General features: G+C 43.5%; 1 protein-coding gene across 1 annotated transcript in view; it reads left to right on the top strand.

Annotated features, from left to right (window-relative positions):
- LOC137772249 (uncharacterized) overlaps positions 1-22,362 on the top strand; it is a 195,878-nt gene that overhangs the window by 5,321 nt on the left and 168,195 nt on the right. Inside the window, exon 2 of the mRNA XM_068556112.1 lies at positions 4,831-5,172. Coding sequence (XP_068412213.1) covers positions 4,831-5,172 — 342 coding nt within the window. The remainder of the gene's footprint in view (positions 1-4,830; positions 5,173-22,362) is intronic.

Raw genomic sequence — 22,362 nt, 5'->3', positions numbered from 1 at the left:
AATTTTTTAACATTTTTAATTTTAAAAAGTTTAAAAAAAATTTTTAATTAAAAAAATTTTTCTCTTTTGGCTGCGTTGGGTCTTCATTGCTGTGTGCAAGCTTTCTCTCGTTGCGGCGAGGGGCGCTACTCCTCGTTGCGGTGAGCAGGCTTCTCATTTCAGTGGCTTCTTTTGTTGTGGAGCACGGGCTCTAGGCACATGGGCTGCAGTAGTTGTGGTGCACTGGCTCAGCAATTGTGGTGCATGGGCTTAGTTGCTCCGCGGCATGTGGGATCTTCCCGGACCAGGGCTCAAACCCGTGTCCGCTGCATTGGCAGGTGGATTCTTAACCACTGCGCCTCCAGGGAAGTCCCTGCTTAAGTTTTTATGTAATTATTAATTTAGCTTCAAATTCTCTCCCAGTTAGCTGTATATCTTCTCAGTAAGTTCAGAAAAATATCATGTCTTCTATCAATTTCATCTTTTTGGAAATATCACTCCCTGTACCTTCTGAAGTGGTTGTTTGCTGAGCCTAATGCACAGCCGCTATCCCAGGATCTCCCTTCTTCATTATCTGGGGGATTCCTTTTGCCTTACTCTTGAGTCGGATTTCTTGCTTCCTGAATCCTAACTTTCCTCTTTCTTGCTTCACTCCCTCACTTGGGTGGCGTACTTTTTCCTATAGGAGCTTTTTCTTCCTTTTGGTAAACATAACATAAAATTTACCATTTCAACCATTTTTAAGTGGCATTAACTATACTTACATTATTGTGCAACCATAACCACTATCCATCTCCACTTCATCACCCCAGACTGAAACTCTGTACACATTAAACAACAACTCCTCATTCTTACCTCCCCACAGCCCCTGGTAACCAATGTTCTACTTTTTGTTTCTATGTATTAGACTGTTCTAGGCACCTTATATAAGTGAAATTGCACAATAATTGTCCTTAAGAGTTATGAGAGGTATAATTTTTGAGAATATGCATATCCAAAAATTATCTACTTTATCACTTAATGATAATTTGGCCAGATATATAATTCTGAGTTGCATATACTTTTCCCTTTTAATTTTGAAGGCACTGCTTCAGTATGATATACCAATTAGGATCATGGGCTCTAGAGCCAGTCTGCCTGATTCAAATCCTAGCATTTATTACCTCTGTCATTTGGGCAAGTTTGTCAGCTCCTTTGTACCTCAGATTTCTCACCTGTAAAATGAAGGTAATAATAGCACCTATGTCATAGGGTTGTTGTGAGGATGAATTGTAAAGCACTTAATACAGTACAATATAGTTAGAGTCTACCTGAACTATTAGCTACTATTGCCTTGCAACTTCTAGTGCTGCTGTTGAGAAGTCTGAAGCTGTTTTGATTCTTGATGCTTTCTAGGTCACTCATTTCTTTATCTTTAGAAGTGGCTAAAATCTATTTGTACAAATATTCTGAAATTTTATAAGGATGTTCCTTCATGTAGGTTTATTTTCACCCATTCTGGGCGCTTAAGAGGTCCTTTCAATCAGGAGACTCATGTCCTTCAATTTGGGGAAATCCTATTGATTAATTATTTATTTAATGACAGCCTCCCCTCTATTTTTTTCTGTCCTCTCTTTCTGGAACTCCTATCATTTAGTTGATCTGGCCTGTCCTTTATTTTCACCTATATCGTTTATCCCTAGTCATTTTTTTTGTATAGGTAACGTCCAAGAACTCTGCCTTGTTCTCATTTCCTTTTTTTTTTTTTAAACAGCTTGTTCTTGTTTCATGGGTGCATATACTCTCTTATTTCTCTGAGAATTTTCATGAAAGAAAACGGGTTTTCTTTTCCATTAATAGCCTTGGTTTTTGCTGTCTGCTCTTACCATCTCTTTAACGTTAGAACCTTTCTTCTAACAGCAAGTAATTCTTGGTATCTGCCAAGTGGGGCAAAAAAAACCCCAGCTAATTGGAAGTTGTGCGTGTGTGGATGGGGTTTGTCAGCTACGGGCTTGGATCTGATCAGGAGCCTGTCATGTCAGTATCTTTTCTCTTTTCTCTTTTCTCTTTGGCGGGCCAGATTCACCAGAGAAGAATTCTGCAATCTCCTCTCTGGAAGACGTATGTCAGGCTTCCAGCCTGCTGGAGAAGAGGGCTTGGGCAGTATTTAAATTTTCATTTAATCCTCTTGTTTTTAATGCACGTAGCCTCTCTGGGAAATGAGCCTCCAGTGTTTTGCTGGGGTGGAGGACAGTCACCCAGCTGTAATGACTTGGAGAGGACATTGAATTGCTTCTTCAATAGCCTTCCAACTACAGCTCTGTGTTCTGCGGTTTTCCAGTTCTGCAGTGCAAATTAGGATTCTTTTCAGTGCTCACTATCATCAGCTTAGGAGTCTGCTTTCTTGGGTCTTCTGTCAGTTACCACTAGGCTTTTTTTTTTTTTTAACAAGAAGAGAGCAATTGTTCAAGTTGCACTTTTCACTTTACTCATCAAGAACATCTTTCCAAGTCAATAAATATTCTCTAAACTATGTTAATAGTTGCCTTGTATTCCTTCATATAAATGCACCATCATTTATTTAACCCACTTTCTACTGCTGGATAAATTTGGGTTATTTCCAAATTCTTTATATTATAAGCAACTGTGTGTTGAACATTTTTGTTGCAAATATTGTTTATGCCATTAATTATTTCCTCAAATTCAATTCAGTGCTACTTCTGTCAGCACTGTCAATACTTTTGACAGCTCATTAGTCCCATGAGATGCTTTGTGAAATAGGTTCTGCAAACAAATATGTTTGGGACTGCTGAGATTCTGTGTGGGTCAGTAGTTTAAAAAGCTCCATAGATGCTTTTGTTGTGCAGTTCAGTTTGGAAACCATCTTGATCACAGACTCTGCTTCTATTTTACCCAAGAAAAGCTGTGCTGTTTGAGGCCTGAGCGAAGCAGTAGAAGAAAAATTGGCAGGTGTCTTAGTCCCTTTGGGCTGCTATAATAGAACTCCATAGACTGGGTGGCTTATAAACAACAGAAATTTATGTCTCACAGTTCTGGGGGCTTGGAAGTCCAAGATTAAGGCACAGGCAGATTCGGTGTCTTGTGAGAGCCCACTTCCTGGCTCATAGGCACTATCTACTAGCTGTGTCCTCACATAGCGGGATGGGTGCAGAAGCTTTCTGGGGCCTCTTTTACAAGGACACCAATCCCACTGGCCTCTGCTTTCATGACCTATCATCTCCCAAAGGTCCTACCTCCAAATACCACCACACTGGGGATTAGGTCTCAACAAATGAATCTGGCAGGCAGTGCGGGGGGAGCGGGTAGGGGGCATAAAACATTCAGCCTCCTGTAGCATGGCAGGAATATGTGTGGCTCAGAATGACAAACAGGGGCTTCCCTGGTGGCGCAGTGGTTAAGAATCTGCCTGCCAATGCAGGGGACACGGGTTCAAGCCCTGGTCCAGGAAGATCCCACATGCCGCGGAGCAACTAAGCCTGTGCGCCACAACTACTGCGCCTGTGCTCTAGAGCCCACGAGCCACAACTACTGAGCCCGAGTGCCACAACTACTGAGCCCACGAGCCACAACTACTGAGCCCATGCGCCACAACTACTGAAGCCTGTGTGCCTAGAGCCCGTGCTCCACAACAAGGGAAGCCACCGCAATGAGAAGCCCGCACACCGCAACGAAGAGTAGCCCCCGCTCGCCGCAACTAAAAGAAAGACCGCGTGCAACAACGAGGACCCAACGCAGCTAAAAATAAATTAAAAAAAAAAAGACAAACAGCCCAAACAGCTCTTTGTGCCTTGGCAGAAGGCACAAAGTATAGCCCACCTACTTATCCTCAGGATGTGCTCAGAGCTCTATACAGTGGGAAGTAATGCTTTTGGCATAATTTTGTTTAAAAAAGTTCATGCAATAAGGCACAGTTTGTTTGGAAGTCAGACTTCATAGTCTACACTTGGAAAAAAAAACAGAAAAAAAGAATGTTTAATACCGTTGAGAATTTTGAGAGACGGCTCAAGATAGAAAAACAAGCACCATTTCAGCAATGTCAAATAAAGGGGCAAGTCTAGTAATTCTCAAATTATAGTGAGCAGACGTTTCACAAGGCAAGCTTGTTAAAAATGCAGATTTCTGGGCTCATCGCTCTTAATCTAACTCATCATCTATAGTGTAGGCCCTAAATCCTGAATCTACAACAAGGACTCCCCCAGGAATCTGCTGTAGGTGTTTCGTGGACCAAAATTTGAGAAACTGGCATCAGCAGTATTTTGCCAGAAATCACTAGGGTTGCTTGAATCTGGAAACTTCTCTGGAGTTTCCTTGTTAGTTGTCACAGGATCTTGGGGTTAAGGCTGAGAACACTTTTTCCCATCAAACAGGGCACCAAGCCCAGAAGATGTGCTGGAGTGACCCACTTTGGAGTGGTTTTTACGGAGCCCAGTGTGTCAGGCAAACGTTTGCGATGGTAGGGCTTTCTAACCTTCTTGTCTGGCTGGCTGTCTATTTCCTGGGGTCACTTAAAATTCATGCAACCCCCTCAGAAAACATGGCTGTCAGGCTGAAAGGCTATACAGACCCTGGCAAAGGACGTTAAAATTTTAAACAGCAATTAGAGAAAATGAGAAAACAGGTCGGCCTGATGTTTGGTCCAAAGAATAGGAAATGGCTACTCAAAATTCGGAAGCACATTTTTTGGGGTCTTTGTTCCTCTCTGCACCTTAACTTTTTGTGCCCTAACATGTTCCTCTTTCATCTGAGGCCTGTCTCCTACTCTAGAGTGTGATCAAAGCGCCAGCACTCCAATCCTTGACCCTAATAAGTAGCCAACGCCCTCACAGACACTGGGCCGGATTTGGGGTTCAGGCCGCGGGGTGAGGCTCTCAAGCGCTCGCACGAATTTTACTGCGAGCTCGAAAAGGGGGTGCCGCCTTCGCGGCCCAACTGTCCTCCCCATCCCCAACTGTTGCCCCATCCGGCCACCGGCTGCAGCCTTGCTCGGCTCCTAGGGTCTCGGGTCAACGGTCGCGGGCAGAGAAACCCACGGGGACCTCGCGTCGGGCAGCCCCGCGTCCCCGGAAGCTCAGGCTCTCGGGCGCCGGGCTGCGGCGTTCTGGGAGGTCGCTCTGAGCGCTCCGCGGCCCGGGCCACCGCACCACTCACGACCGGTCCCCGCCGGGCCGCCCCGGTCCCTGGACGACACCGAGGGTAAGCACTGCGCATCCCGTGGACGTTGTGGAAGCCGGCGCGGGCCGCGGGAGAGCCCCGGCAGGGAGTCGGGGTCTCCGGCGGCTCCTCCGCGCGCCCCGGGCGCAGGCCGCCGTCTGGCCGGAGCCCGCCCGGGTTTCAAATTCAGATACGCGGCGGCTGTGCGGCTTCCCTGTGCTCCTCCCCGCCCTACAGAGCGCGGTGGACCTGGGGGCCTTTCACTGCGCGCGGACAACGCTCCTGCGTGGCACTGGGCGGAAATGTCCCTGGGCACCGGCTGTTTACCCCCAGCCCAACCTCACTTTCTGCCCTTGTACACATTGCCTTCGCCCAGCCAGGCCGCGTGCCCGTCTCGACAAGTTAACCCCCGCTTGCCAGCCAGCACCAGCTGCCTGCTTTCTCTTTGCTCAGCTCATGAATCCCCTCTAGAAAACACACCGGAAGGGGGAGCTTTGGGCCCAGAGAAGGCTTTTCTGTCCAAAAAGGCCCGCCTCCCGCGCACCTGGTTTTAATAAGAGCCTAGGGAGAAATACGGCCGGGGGGCCTGAAGGATCCCCAAGAAATTCTGTCTAGAGAGAGAAAGAAGGGCGCACACGGTTTGTACTTGAGCAGGCGCACTCACTGTTCAAGATTGTAAAGACCTCGTGCACTTTTCAACTTTCTTTGGTTTGGAGAGGATGTAGATGGTTGTGATGTTAGAAATGGGATATAAACAGCAGTTAAAAACACATCTATTCACATCAGAGGACAAGGAGATTGCACAGTTGTGCACAATGTATTCTTTTGTACCCAGTTTTAGTAACAAAAAAGGAATATTGAAAACAACCTTGCCCCTGTCCTATATTCCCCACGGCCTAGTCCGTGTGCACACAGATGTTTACATAGTTGCATTTAGAGGTACACTGCATTCTTATTTCAAATTCTGGAACAAGGGAGGTGAATTACCTCCTAACAGAACGGAAGTCTTCATTAGTTCTGAGCAAAAGATCTCTCAGTACATGAGCTGGAAGTTAACAGATTGTATCATGCTTTCAACCTATGTTATAAAAGTTTAAAGAATAAAGGACATGAAAGGCTTTTTTAAAAGACCCTTGTGAGACATATAAATATATATTAACACACATTTTTTTTGCTCTTCAGTTAAAGCCGAGAACAAATTTTCCAATATAGCACTTTGATCTTTGCACTCTTAAGAGCTCAACTCTACCTTGTACTAGAATTTTGAGAACATTAATTTTTCAGCAAACATTTCTTAAACCCCGAATCAGCGTTAAACCAGAGAACTCATGGTTGTACTGATGTCCCCTCTGCTTGGAATGATTATCTCTTGCCTTTGCTTCGCTTGCTCGTCCTTACTCAGATCTCTGCTCCAATATCCATTTCCCTGCCCACCGTCATGCACCAAAGATACTTTATTTCTTTAAGGCACTTACCACGATCTGAAATTATTAATTTGATTATTGCCTAGCTCCACCGCAATAATTTAAGGGACCTTGCTGTTAATGTCCTAGAACCATACCGGCCAACTCCCGGGGTCTACCAGGACTCGTATTTAGTAAGTACTAAAAAAAAAAAAAAGTTTGCAGTTTAGAGTGTAGCCTTGGGAGCATTTGCTAAGTGATTGTGACCCTCAAGGAAACGTCTCCTGCCCCCCCCCACCCCCCCTTTTTCCCCTGGGTAGCTTGGGTGCAGCTGCTGTGTGACTCACTGGCCCTTCTAAGGACCCACGCGTGGTGACCCACCAGCGCCAGGAAGTAGGCCCTGGAGGCAGCTCAGGCAGTTTTTCTGGGTCCAGATCTTGGACTAGAGAGTGAGTGGGATTCTCCCCCAGAGGCCTGGGACTGCTGGCCACACAAACCCCCTGACCCTTTAGCACTTCCTAGTGCTTGGCTGCACGCACAAGGTTCCAAAGTTCATGGTGGGAGCCGCTTATGAAAGATGCACTGTTATTGTTGGACTCCCAGCACAGGAACAATTAGGGGAGTGACATGCGCTAAAGTCGAGGTCTTTCCTTGTGGGCTGGGTCATTCACGAAGCCGTGACTGGCCTCTTGCTGGCAAAGGCTGTGGATTCCTACGTGGTTCACTTTTCGGAGGAAGCCTGGATGAGGAAGAGGCTGGGAGTGGGGGCAGAAAAGTTTGGAATTTCCCGTGGTTCCTCGGGGATTGATTGTGGTTGAGAACCACCTTGGGCAACACCGAGGTAGAGTGTCTGGGTCCGCCTGCCTTTCCTCAAGGCCACTCTGGGCTCCCAGGGCCTTACAGGCTGCCCTGCACGCCCTGGGGGCGGAGTTAGAGACTGCAGCAGGGGGAGGAACCCCGAGGTTCTGGAAACTGCCAGTTGCCAGCAAGGAAGAAGCTTTTCCTTAAGCTCTGCAGTGCCCAGCGTGGTGTTTGGCACATGGTGTGTGTTTAATAAATGTTCATTCAAGTATGAAGCGTTGAGAGTGCCCTTCGAACTGTGTTTCAAGCCTGGCTGTGTCGGTGGTCAGGGACTCTCGAGGTCCACTGCCTGGGCTCAGATCCTGGTGGCTCCGCTTGCAAACTGTCCCTCAGCATCCCCATGGCCCACACTCCTCACTGTAAGATGCGAAGAATGTTATCCACGTCATGGGGTGCTTATGAGGGTTAGATGGAGTAAATACTAGAGAGTAGTATACTCAGAGCCTGGCACATACTAATAGAGTAGGTGCTAACACATTTTAAAAAAGTACAACATGGGAAAGGTAGCAGTTACCTCATGAAGGAGAAACGGGAATGGAGTCAGGAAGGGGCACACTGCGGACTTCAAAAGTAACCGTTGTTTTCTTTCTTAAACTGGGTGGGTATGTGGGTTTTGTGATACTGCTATTCTTTATACTTTACGTCTTATAAATGTTTTAGTAACTGCTCCATATATGATAAAACATTAAGACTGCACACTCTGATGTCTCCTATTTATGTGACCTGTCTTCTTGCACAGGCTTATGAGGGAGGAATTATTATTATTTCCAGTTTACAGATGTGGGAACTTAGGCTAAATAACTTGCTTAAGTTATGCACAGGTAAATAAGAGATCCCGGATTTAAATCAGTCTGTATTCTTGACTGCTCTGTATGGCTTTCTTATGTGTTGCTGATATAGCAGGTTGTATCTACGCTTTAGAAATAACAAAATTCATTACCCTACCAATGGTCCACTGACATAAAATTGCACATTATGACTTATCTGTGTGAATCAGTATATTCTCAATTGTGTGAAACTAAGACACAATATGGAAATAAGCTGGATCCAGAAATGGCTGACTGCAAATTGCCACTTCTAACCCTCTACTTGAAATTTTATATTCATCAAAACTGCCTACTATTCTCAGTAGTTCACTTAATAATGAAAAAAGCTAAAATGCTATATATTTTAATTTAAAATAAATGCATATAAAATGGGATGCCACTTATATGTGTTTTATTTACTTTTTATCTAAAACACATATGAAATCTCTCTATAAAATATGTATTGGGATTCCATCTAAGAGTTCAACAGAAGAAAGGTCCAGGATGCAAGAAAAATAAAATTGACTATTGCTGGTTTAAGAATATAATTGAGGGGACTTCCCTGGTGGTCCAGTGGTTAAGATTTGGCCTTCCAATGCAGGGGGTGTGGGTTCGATCCCTGGTCATGGAGCTAAGATCCCCCATGCCTCGCAGCCAAAAAACCAAAACATAAAACAGAAGCAATATTGTAACAAATTCAATAAAGAAAGACTTTAAAAATGGTCCACATCAAAAAAATCTTAAAAAAAAAAAGAATATAATTGAGGTTTAAAAATTTGATAGTATGAAACAGCTAAACGTCATTCAACAGACATTTATTAAATGTATTTTTGTATAAAGCATCGTGTTAGGCACTTAGGGAGAATACAGAGATGAATAGGATAGTTTGATATTCAAAGTTGTTTGTAGTCCTTCAATGTGTAACATTAATATGCTATTGATTGTTTTGAAACGTGATACTAATCAAAACTGATTGTATTATGAATTATGAGATTCCAACAATTGAAGTGTTTGGGAGAATGCAAAGAAAAGATCAGTGATTTCACAGCAATTCCAGTATTTGAGCTGGACTTCAAAGTTGGATAAAGACAAGGGGAAAATGAGAAGGTTCATTGAGGAGAGCAAATGCGGGGAGGGATTAGGAAATCTTGAGGCCTGTAAATAGTTCAGTTGAGTAGAACGTTAGGTGGGAGATGAGGCCAGGAGGGCAGGTTGGAGTGGGAACCACGAAGAACCTCACTTGCCAGACTGAGGTCTCTGGCCTTCCTTATCCAGTTGGCAGTGGGGAGCCACTGAAGGTTCCTAAGCGTAGCTGTGACATGCTCAGCACTTCAGCCTAGAAGCATTCTTCTTTCTTTATTTTTTTTATCCTTTTTTTTTTTAAAATAAATTTATTTATTTATTTTTGGCTCTGTTGGGTCTTTGTTTCTGTGCGAGGGCTTTCTCTAGTTGCGGCGAGCGGGGGCCACTCTTCATCGCGGTGCGCGGGCCTCTCACTATCGCGGCCTCTCTTGTTGCGGAGCACAGGCTCCAGACGCGCAGGCCCAGTAGTTGTGGCTCACGGGCCCAGTTGCTCTGCGGCATGTGGGATCTTCCCAGACCAGGGCTCGAACCCGTGTCCCCTGCATTGGCAGGCAGATTCTCAACCACTGCACCACCAGGGAAGCCCTAGAAGCATTCTTCTGATGGTGGTTGTTAAGAGGGAAGAAAACAAGATGTGGAGACCAGTGAGGAGGTTTGGGGGATAGTCAAGAGGGACGATCATAAGGACTTCAACTAGCATGATGGCAGGGGACACAGAAAAAAATAGTTTTGACGGAAGAGGTATGGCTGGAGCTGAATTTATAGTTTGATGACTGATGGAATGTGTTGACAAAAGGAGAAATTAAAAAAGACTCTAAAGATTTGAGATTGGATGCCATTGACAAAGCAGAGAAGTCAAGAGGAGGAGCTAGGGATATTTTTAAATAATTAGTGCATGAGGACGTGAGAAAGCTAGAGTTGAAATTTCTATCCTGCAGGACTTCTTTGAGCCTTTAGAGAAAGTATCATACACCATTTCCCCAGCTGACCACAGAAAGCCCCTTTCCTCCTCCCCAAACATTTTTCAGAACGCTGTTTGGAAATGTATCAGCAGACCAGGCCTGCAAGGAGAGAGCAAGCCGAGTACTTTGGACCTTTAACAACGTCAGTACCACAGTACTGCCAGGACACATCTCATAGGACACCTCACGCCCAGGACGCTGGGTTCTGGGACCCAGGTCAGTTAGTATTTGCCCCTCTCTTCAGGCTGCTGTTCTAGGTACCACTTCATCATGTCTTGGATTCATAGCAAAGGGAAAGTGCAGTATCAACTTTGAATGGAAGATGAGTGAGAATTTCACACTCTTTCCTGAAGGGTTGGGAAATTTGGGGGAGATTTTGAATTTTCTTAGGAATACTTTACTCTTCCTTCCGAAGGGCTAGAAGACATGGAAGCCCTGTTTCTATTATTGGTGTGCTGCTACTGTTCTTGTTTAGACATCATTTCCTTTAGAACAGGGTCCTTGGGTTTTGAAACCTCATGTATGTATTTAAAACGAAATCATCCAAATGGACTCATCTCTAGGTTTGCTGCAAGCTCTCCAAGTGACATTTAGGGACATGATTCCAGTTAAATCAAAGGCTCCCCTTACCACAAAGTCATCTCCATGATTTTTAAAAAACTATTTTAAACACAAATTTATTTTAACTACTTTAAAATGTATAATTCAGTGGCATTAAGTACATTCACATTGTTGTACAACCATCACCATTATACATCTCCAGAACTTTTTCATCTTCCCAAAGTGAAACTCCATGCCCACTCATTTCCCATTCCCAACCCCCAGCCCCTGGCAACCACCATTCTATTTTCTATGAATTAGATCTCAAGGGACATCATATAAGTGGAATCATACAGTATTTGTCCTTTTGTGTTTAGCTTATTTCACTTAGCAATCCATGTTGTAGCATGGGTCAGAATTTCCTTCCTTTTTAGAGTGAATAGTACTCCATCATATGTATATGCCACATTTGTTGATATCTGTGGACATTTGGGTTGTTTCCACCTACCTGTGATCTTGATTAAGTTTTTTAAGTGGTCCCTGAATGGAGCTACCGTCCGCACAAGTTGGTGATGACTTTTGGGTTTGTTTTAATTATATTTGAGTTGATAATAGAAAATCACAAATCATCTCATTAAATCAAGATGTGAAATTGGATTCATTAAACTTTAGAGAAAAAAAATGCTTCTTAATCCCTATTTCAAGTGGATTTGGATAGCAGTTCTGGACTTGATTGGAGGGCTTGGTCCCAGGAGCTAACTGGTGATTCCTGGCAGGAGAAAATCCCTCTTGATTTGGGAAGGGACCAGGGCTAGCTCACTGGTAGCAGTTCAGTGTTAGGGCCTGCTGTGCTTTCCTACCTCTTTGCATGGCCTCAAAACAGTTGGGTAGAAAGGTGGAAAAGTCAGTATGATGTTTGGAGATCCAGGCTCAGACACCATGGAGAAGAATTTGGGAGTTTCCCGGGGACATGCTGCTTTGGAGGCTGCTGTTGGTACTTAGTTTTGAGCTGGAGAGAACGGATTAGAAGAGGACTTTGGTGGAACGGGGGGACGTGGAAACTATGAGTCCGGCGGTCAGCTCAGCTTCCCACACCACCCTTTTCTCCTTCCCAGAAGACTTTTGTTCAGAGAAAACAAAATAATTTTGACTGAGCTATTAGGTTGGAATAATTTCAGGGAAATTTAATGAGGTTTTTTTCCCCCTTTGCCAGCCTCACAGAGAACAACCAGCCTTATCATGTGAATCCACCGATTCTCAAATTGTGCCCTGTGGTGCCTGGGGGTGCTGCAGTAAACTCACAGGGTGCTGTGAGGTAGTTTAAATTTGTAAGGAAAACAGAGCTGTACTCAACATCTGTGGGATGCTCAAGAACCACTAGCTCGAAGTGTTCATAGTTTCAACACTAGATCGTGCTACATTCCTTTAATGATGTCACATCTTTGCGGAGTTGGGTTTTTGGTGGCTGCTGTGATAAAATCGAGTATGGGGATGGAACCAGTGTGGAGTAGGAGATGAGGGGAGCAGTGTCCCATCTGATTCCAAAGTTTAAGGAGTTGTACAGTGCCCAATAGGTGTACGCAGTACGTGAATAAGTCATTGTGACCATTTAGGAATGAAATTAAAATGTTTTTTCAGTTTATCTGTATTATTCTTTTAAATGGCTACTAAATTACTAGGACATAAATAGTAGGTTGTTTGGACTTAACTACTTAACAAGTGGAACTGGTAGGTATTTCTTTCATCCCAGGGGTGCCATAAAAAATTACTGACACACCACCGGCACAGTGTACCAAGAGATTTTGAAAATCTTTGCTTCAGTCTATCAGAAGATTCGCAAAGTTGTGTATTTACTTTTAAATACATCAAATATGGGACTGGAGATGAGATGACAAGAGAAATAAACACTCTGCTTTGAGATTTTGCTGAATTAAATAGCTTTATTTTTCTATTATAAAATTACTATGTATTGATTATTTAAAAAATCCAGAAAGGTACAAAATAGAAAATAAAAACCTCCATGTTACCACCCTCTCTTTCCCTCTCCCCCACTAGAGATAACAGCTGCTAACATTTTGGTGGATATTCTTCCAGACTTTGATTTTTCCTGTGTATGTTTAAGAATAGATGTTTATAAAAATTGGACCATATAAATTCTATTTTGCTTATTCCTTTTTAAAATTCACTATATTGCGGCTATCTTTCCATGTTAACATGAGTAGAGTTGTAATCACACATAATGTATGTATATTTACTTTAAACAGATTTACAAATATACTTTCAAGGGAGAAAAGCCTTTCAATTCTAAAGGCCTTATTACTGACTGTAGGATGATTCCACTGTTAGAGTAGCTCAACCATGCCCCCTTGTGGCTTAGGGCAATATTTAACATTTTTCTTCAAATCTGTGTGTAAGGCCTGGTAGTCTGACATGGAGGATACAAAAGTGAATGAAATAAGATCTTTTTAAGGAGCTTACAGTCTGTAAGAGGAGATGAAATATATAGTTAAATAACTATGAAAGGGAATAACATGTAATTAGGCATATCTGAAGAGAGCTACCCATACGAGGAAGGGGTTAGTTCATCTTTGAAGATTAAAGACTTCATGGCAGCAACGACAGTGATAACAGATAAGGTTTATTGAGTGCTTATGAACCAGGAACTGCTCTTTGCACTTTTTTATAGAAAAGATGGAATTTCCCTCCTCTAGACCTTTAAACATGGGTAGAGTCTTGTCTTAGAGGGGTGAAGAGGAGATGGAATGAGGGCAGGGGACAGTACTCTAGGTGGGGGAACTGCAAGAGCAGATGCTGGGAGTTTGTACAGAGAGGAGTGGGCCTTGCAGATTGCTTGGAGTGACATGGGAAACGACATTAGAAAGAGGCAAGTGCCTTGAATCCCAGCCTGAGGGATGTGATCTTAATTCTGTTGACAGGCAATGGGAAGCAATGATTCAAGTTTTTTGATCAGGGGAGTAATTTTATCAGAGCTGGACTTGGGAAGATTAACTTTTCAGCAGTGTGAAAAATGAGAGACTCAGGGCAGAGGGGCCAGTTAAGAGGCTACTGCAATGGTCCAGGCAAGATATAATGCCACTCTGAAGAGGTGCAGCAGAAAATGGAGAGGAGGGAATGAATCTGAGCTTGGTTAGAAAGCCAGCAATGACAGAATCTCTTTCTTGAGTTTTACATTTTTATTGTTAATGTAAAACACTACAGTAACATTTCGTGAACTTTGAATGGAGGTCTTCATACCCAGTGGGTTTATTCTACACGAACTAAATAGAACGATTTGCCAGTGTTCACGTTGCTGATTTCCTCCCTCTCCTCCAAGAAACTAGTTCTCTTAAGGACACCAGCTAGACCACATTAGCTGACCACATGATCTGGTCATTTTGGCAGGGCCCAGGTCCTCTGGTAGGGCACATGATTCCTAGCCATTCTCTAAATTTGCGATGGTGGCATAGTATTTGGAGAATGGTGTCACAAGATGTCTCTTTTTTCAATGAATATAAAACCAGAGGGAATTTGCAGATCCTAAGCAAATGGGATTTGGATTAGACCTGAGGAGCTGATTCTAAGGATGGGAGCTACCTAGAATTGCACGATCAAGGGGGCTGCAGCACACTATTTTGTGGCCACTTAAAAAGATGAGACAATTAATTGAGATGATTGGAATTTAGTGTGTCTTCCAAAATAATTCATTTAAATTACATTTATGAATGCTTATAAAAGAAATCCTACCTTTAATATTATAAGCAGAGAATCACTAGAGCAGTGATTCTCAGAGCGAGGTCACCAATTCATTGGCAAGCCATCAGGATCTTCTCGATGGGCTCAAGCCTATCCCATAAATGTAAAGGGTGTTATTTTATAATAAAGAGTAAGACACATCAGCTCACATTTATCTCTTATGAAGCTAATAATAAGTGGATCAGACATCTTCCTCCCAGGTCTTCCTTATCACTGGCTCTCCTGTGCCCGTGTAGGCATGTCCCCATGGAGTATGAGGGTCCCTGATGTGGAGAGAAATGATTATTTTGATCGCTCTTTGTGCATTTCCCCAGAAACCAGTGAACGTTTCTGCACGTCATGGGCCCTCTTACATATTGTTTCTTGAGCAACTATCTCGAGTTATATCACATTTTAAAGATAAGTAAGTTGAATAGGGATACTAAGTCAGGGGTTTCTAGGGCATCCAGGACCTAGAATTTTGAAAGATTCACATGGCCTTTTTATCTGAATGTTAAAGAATATGCTTCTGTTCATGGGCAAAGAGGTGTGACTGAATATAATATATAACATAATATAATGCAGTTCTTGAATTTGTGGATCACTAATTATCATGCTTGAGCTATTTCAAACTTTGCTGGAGTCATAATTCAAAACTGATCTGTCATTGGTATACAGCAGTATCATATTTGAAACCCTATCAGATTATAGTTATGTACTTTACCACTTTTTAACCATTTAAATTACATTCCTGTTAATAGGATCTGTGTTTTAACGTCAGCGGGCGAATCGGTGGATTGCATGTTTCATGTCTAGTTGAGTTTTTATGGCTAATTGGCCGCATATGTACTAAGCTAACCCCTCTATTTAGAAATGAAGGATTTTACTAAAAATGAGCATATTTTTATTACAGGCAGCTTGGTTTCATCTGCTTAAGTAGTTTTTTAAACATGAACCATTTTTCAGTACAACTGTATCTTAATGAGTTAACTGTATTTTTCAAATGCAGATTTTTTTCACTAGCTTAATGGGAATTCACAGAAATCATAGCCTTTTAATTAAAGCCAGTATGTTTCAGTGCCAGACATTCTGAAGGATTCCAATGAACCAAAAAAGAACACAATTTCTGCACTGGAAGTGTGCATATGGGACCCTTCAGAAACCTGACAGAAATGCCTGATGGAAGGATTTGAAACAGGAAAAAGATTAATAAAAAGAACGTCAGAGTAGGTTTCAGAACAGTTTAAATAATGTGTGTAGCAAAATAGTTTTCTACACCAAAGGATGGTTTGATTGAAAAACTGTGACTCTTGCCTAGTCTTAATATTATAAAGGCTAAATCTAACTTCAGTCCATTTCAACTAAAAAAGCTGTATTTTTCAAACCTAAAGCTGGTACAAATGACTATATTTTCAGAACTAGTTCAAGTGGTCTGACAAGCAAAATTTGGAAGATTGGAAGACAAGGGAACAGAACATTTGAAATTGAAAAGATCGTTGAAAGTCCGGAGTATACAGTCATTGTAATGGCAGCTGTAAGGAAATCACAGGATACATTTGGTTACAGTTTGATCAAACAGAAAGAGCCTGGGACCAGAAGTCAGATGACTTAAATTTTAATCCCTGCCATGCACTTAACTATCTGTGGGACTAGACAAGTTATTTAACCTTCCCATGTGTCTGTTTTTTTGGTTGTAAAATAATGGTTATATCTACCGTAACCATCTTATGGTTGTGAGGATCCTAATGAACTATTGTGTATACAACCTTCTTGAAAAGTAATGCTAAAGAGTTATACAAATGGAATTATTTATGTGGTTTTGAATAACCATGGCCAGACAGAGAACATGCTTTATTTGTCATTGCCTCGCTCAAGTGCCTGGTGTTAAGGAAAGATTCCACAGACAGTGCTGAATGCATGGAAGCATGAATGAATGGTTCCTTTCGCTCTAGTTTTATTTTTCTCTGTCAGAGACTCGGGTCAAAAAAATAAAACTAAATGTGTGATTTGGAATTCTTTAGAGTTTTACACAGGTGCACGTGCTGGTACCCATCCAAGTCTGAGCCACATGTGTAAACACAAACATAGCCTGGTAGACATCCTAGTATTACATGTGTACAGGATGTTTGGTGGGATTTTTTTTTTTTTTCCTGCAGTACTGGATTTGGCAACTAGAGCCCTGGTAGAAAATGCAACATTTTAAAGAAAGCCAATGACAGTTGTGGCCCCTCCCTTTCCCTTCTCCATCCCCTGCCTCCCCTTCACCCCCTGCTTTGGGGCAGCCTGCTTGGTCCTCTACCTCCACTCATTGACCCAGTCTCCTCTCTCATCCTGAAGGCCTTTTATGGAGGTTATGGAGGAAGGGAGAGAGGGAGAGAGTCTTTTTGGCCACAGCCTTTTGGAAGGGCAGTGTTGATGATTTTCTCCTCTTTCAGCGAGGGAGAGACAGAAGCTAGGGGGTAATTCCTTCAACAAATTAAATGGTGGAAATTCCTTCTTGCTTGCAAGAAGGGAAAATTGGCTTTAGGTTTCCCTACTGCTTGGGCTTGCAGATCTGTCCCCTGGCCTGCTGGAGCAGAGAAGAGGGCTGGAGAGGGATGGCAGGATGCTGAGGGGGGCTGGCTGAGGTGGCGAGGATGCCTGAGTTTATCTTGGTCAGGCGTGCACTGTGATGAGGGCTGTAGCGTTTGACTCTCTTGCTGGTTTTCCCACCTGTGAGGGCGGCCCACTCGGTGAGGAAGCATTCTGAAGAATCACATGTCCAGCCCCAGCCTACCCTGCAGGAGAGGGAGGTGATGAGATTTCAATCGAGTTAGTTTGACATTTCAAACGGAACTAACTAGCACTCAGTGACAGGAACCCAGAGGTAATGGAACTTGCTTGAGATCCACTACTCCAGATGGGAAGGGAGATTTGACAGCAGTGATTAAAAGAAGACAAAGCAAAACCCAAACTGTTTCATGTTTGTCTGGCACTGAGCAGAGACTCTTCCATAAAGTTCTTACCCTAATTAGAAACTGTCCTCATGTGGTTTGACTCCAGTTACTTAATCACAGAATCCAGAGCCTGAGCAGAAAAGACCTTAAAGATAATTCCTCCTAGGCCAGTAGGTTTCAGATGATGTTCCAGGAAGTCCTGAGTGGTGGTGGCAGCCCACAGAGGTTGCTCAGGACCCCCTGGGGGAGGGGGGAGGATGGGTTTAGGTGGGGGGGTGGGTATGGAGGAGGGTAAAGATGCCGAGAAGGTAGGTCTTCTGATCTCTCTCCTCACCTGTAGCTAGAAAACTTTTGCTTTTATCTGCTTTATACATCAGTTTTCATTGTAAGATTACTTTTGTCCAAAGAATTCCCCGGTTAGAAGAAAAAAAGCCTCCCTTCAGATCCATCCCCCTCATTTCTGAGATAAAGAAACTGAAGCTCAGACTGGGGAAATGACAAGCTACAGGCCACAGAGCCTTGAGTGGCAAAGTCAAGACACAGGTCATATAGTCTGACACCCTGTCCCAAACTGAAGGGTAGAGTTAACCTCGTGAATTCAAGGTGCATTTATTAAGCAGCTACTAGATAGAGTCACGCTGTATGGTTTTCTTCGTCTTCTTCCTAAAAGATTAATGCAGTTATTGCATCCATTTGGTGCCTTTACTGCCGGAAAAATAACAGCCAGCAGGAGCTTTCTTGGGTTACCACGGTAAGAGATCTCTGCAAGTCAAACACTATTAACTTTAATGAAGCGGCTTTGATGGTGGGGAAGAGACAGCTGACACCACATTTCCCTAACAATAAACCACTCTGACAGATAAAAACAAACAGGCTCAAGATAACATATAGCGTTTTGAGAACAGGGCCAATAATGGATGCAGACGGATGTGAGTTGGGGTTTCCTCTAAAGCTGTGTCCCTCCATCTGTTGTGGAAACTTCTAAAAGGCAGGGCAGGATGATCTAATCTGGCTTTTACAGAAACCACTGCCTGGGTTATTATAAGAATAGCTCTGGGAGGAAATTTTAAATAAACCTAGCATCACCCTGGGCTCTTTCTGAAGACCCTCTTTGCTCTGATTTAGCCATCGGATCTGAGTGCTGATGGTTTGTTTATCCAGTTCTAGCAACCTGGGTCATATACTCCTCCACCTTCCCTGCCATGGGGTGACCCAGCCTGCTGCTGTCCTCTCCCTGGGGCGTGCGCTCAGCCTCCAGAACCGAGCCTGTGACTCGCGAGCATTACACACGGAGCTGCCGCCGCTTACTCCCTCTTAGCAGAGCCCCCTGGAGAACTAGGCCTAAAACAAAAGCAATTAACAACAACAACACCTAAAACAGTCAGGGTTAGACTAGGTTTGGTGCTAAAGCCTGTTGGAAGCAGCAAAGAGGAAACTGGTGTGTAATTTTGAGCTCTGACGTGATTTGGTCGTTAGTCATTAAATCTAGATTTCATTTAAACTATGGTGACACGTATTAGTTTTTAAAAAAAGTTTATTTCAGTTCCCTCACCAGGCTGTGTCACTTAACAAAACACCCTATACGACGTCCTTTCATGGGGGGCTGCTTTTATATGTGCAGTGGGGGAGGGTTCATTATAATTATACTTTTGAATTTTTAAGTCATTTTCTACATACATTTCATGTATTTTCTAACTGGATCTTTACAATTTCTCTACTGAAGTAGATTTTCGATAGTTTCACTGATTTGCCCAGGTTCATCCAGGTAGCATCAGACCCAGCCCTGGATGGATTTCAAGTTTTATTCGAGTCTGATGGAAAGCTCTTAGAGTTTTCTGTGTGTGCGTGTGCATGTGTGTGTGCGTCTTGGGGGGTGGGGTATGGGGGATAGTGGCTAGAAAGAAGAGCCTGCCTGAATTACTTATTGAAATCCACGGAACCCTAGTGTAGCCTTACACACGAGGCTATTTTCTCTGAAGTATCTTTCCTCTACTGAGACAATTAACAAGTTGCCCAAGTACCTGCTTTTATAATGGTAATAACGATTACATAGCAAGTGCCCATTGTACTAGGCACTTATGCAAACACGTAATCATACCTTTACCTTTCACACCAGTTCTAGAGGTGCTCTTAGTACTCTCATGTTCTACATGAGGAAACTAAGGCTGAGAGACATTAAGTAACTTGCCCAAGGTCATGAAGCTTCTGAACCTGTGCTTGTCCCACTGCACCACACCATGTTTGGGTTTGGGTGTGAACACGTGGTCAAAGCTGAACAACAGGAGAAAAAGAGGCCCTAAATTGACCAAACTACACATTAATAATAATAAAAACAATAATAACAATAGTTACCATATGTGCTAGCCCTTATGCTAATATTTCACCCACATTGTCTCATTCACTTTGACAGTGCACCCTACAGGTAGAGACTCCCATCGCATATCAATGCCCTCTACCCCTTCATCCCTTGGTACTTAGCTTTAGATCTTAAAATCCCTCTCTTGTTCTGTGATTTGACCATGAAAAAAATCGTATGTTAAATGCATACAGTTTGCCCTGGACACGCCGCCTCCCCCTGCAAGCTAGAGATGACTTAAAGCTGGGAGAGAATCCCACTGGAGATTCAGAATGATCTTAACAGGCTGAAACATGCACTGAAACCTGCAAGAATAAAAATATGCGATTCTATATTAAGGGCAAATGTTGAGTTGGAGGCGACGGAGGCCTGCTTTAGGGGTAGCCCATGTGAAAAAGATATGGGGCTAAGTGTCCACAAGCTTAAGATGAACCAGCTATGTATGGGGCATGGCTACTGAAGCAGCAGATGCAATCCTAGAAATACTTTTGGACCATGGATTGTCCTGGGATCCCTAAGGAAACTAAGAGAAAATTATGTATTATTTTACAGGTGAAGAAACCAGGCATCTTTTTATGAGATCACAAGGTGAATTTGGAGTCATTTCCAGGTGATGCGCAGAAATAGACTTGCTTAGATTAAGGTCACCCTCCTTCACCTCACAGTTTCTGGTGGAAAAGCAGACCATCCCATGAGGTGGGGGCAGACGGAGGTCTGCGCGAATAGAGGCTGACCAAAAAGTAACCGGCACTCACGGCTTTGCACGGATTACCTCATTACCACATTCCGACCTCTTGGTGATCCCATGACATAGTTAATCTTATTCTTACTTTTTAACAGGTTAGGAAACTGAGGCTTGGAGCAGTTCGGCAGAGGTTGCCTGTATGAAAATTTTAATTATACCTGGTGTGGGACTCTAACGCCAAGTTTGAAAGAAAGAGAAAATTCCCATTGCCCCTTCCCACACTCTTAGCTGAGATCGGATTTCTCTCTGATAGACACGCTAGGAGGACATGGGTTAATGAGGACCCTTACTGCAGGGGTGGGTGATGATGGCTGGGAATTAGCTCTAACCCCTGAGTTCAGGTCCCCGAGCAGTGAAGGGACTCGGGGCCCCAGGAACATACTTCCTTGTCTTCCAACATGAGAATGCCTCTTAGAGGCCAGAGTGACCTCTGGGTTTTGTGGGGTTTTGTAGGAGCCATCCGTGGCAGCCTAGGAGTGATTCAGAGCTGCCCACTCAGATTTCTCCCAGGCACTGTTTTCTCTGCATCACAGCAGCCCTCAGGACACTGTCTCCAACTTTGGCCGCTCCAGGCTAACAGCACAACAGAGGCCAGTGAGAGCTTTCAGTGAGGGCTGAAAGTAAGAGCTGCATTAGGCCTGGATTGTATTTTCCTGATATCCTGGCTTTTCTCACCCAATATTTTTATATGCAGATGAAATGACAGTAAAATGAACATCAAGGCCTTGCTCTAGGGGGGAAGGACCGCAGTGAAAAGTAGTCTCAGGCACGTGAGTGGAGTGCTGGGTGGGGGAAGCCCCTGCCCACCCGCCTTTGTTTTCCAGGCAGTGAAGGATGCTGGTGTGCCCTGGATGTCTGAGCCTTGGCTGTGTCTTGACCCCTTTGGCATGGAGTGCCCCCTTCTGGGCGGCCCTGCATTAGGCAGTAACTGAGCCCCTCACAGCCACAGCCCTGGTTTCCTTTTACCAGGAGGGATACAGGGCCCTTCAAGGGTCTTGCCCTGTTTTGTTTTGTTTGATTGGGACTGTCTTGTTTTATGTGGACTTTGGCCCAGGGGAGACAGTCACAAGCTTTCCAGGATTGCGGTCTCAGCCATTCTTGTGATTACCCCATGTAGTAGCCAGGAAGCTGGGCTGGTTGAGCAATTATTAATTTCAGAACATCACAAAGCTCTGCCCTCTAGTGGGTCTTTGGGAAACATTCATATTCTCTGGGGAAAAAGAAAGGAAGAAAGACAACATTTAATGCTAACATGCTAATGGTATTTTCAATAGAATGGCCAGAGAGCGGAGCGCCTGGAACTTCACTTTGTTGAACACCTCTTTCTGTTTCAGTCACTCTTTCCTGGCCCTTGACAAGTTTGGGAACTGTCCAAACCAATTTAGACTATTTTAATAAAAAATGAAATGACACATCCCTAAAAACGAAACTCGGTTTGGATTCCTTGTTCTTGCTCAGGAGGGTTCCTCTACAGCCTGTTAACTTGTAACTGTGGTTCGTTTACATGACTGACTGATAACACAGTTGATTCTTGGATTGCATCAACCTCCTCTCTGTTTTCTTTATGAAGTATCCCTTTGGCATGTCTCACCCTATAACAAATTTTCTATTTTCTTGTGTGTAGAGAAGAAAATCCCTTTAGTAACCTGTGTACCTTAATATTTAATTTTTTCCATTTCTTTTTCAAAGTGAGGACAGATCTTAATTTATATGGCAAGCTGAACTGTGTGCTCCCTTCCTAAAGTTTTTAACTTTACCCTTAAGTTGACTCTTGCCTACCCGGTGACCTCACACCCTAATTTTTCCGT

The sequence above is a fragment of the Eschrichtius robustus genome, chromosome 11 (assembly GCF_028021215.1).
Source record: "Eschrichtius robustus isolate mEscRob2 chromosome 11, mEscRob2.pri, whole genome shotgun sequence".
Lineage (NCBI taxonomy): Eukaryota > Metazoa > Chordata > Mammalia > Artiodactyla > Eschrichtiidae > Eschrichtius > Eschrichtius robustus.
Note: the sequence above shows the minus strand (reverse complement) of the source record. Positions and strands in the feature narration are given on the sequence as shown.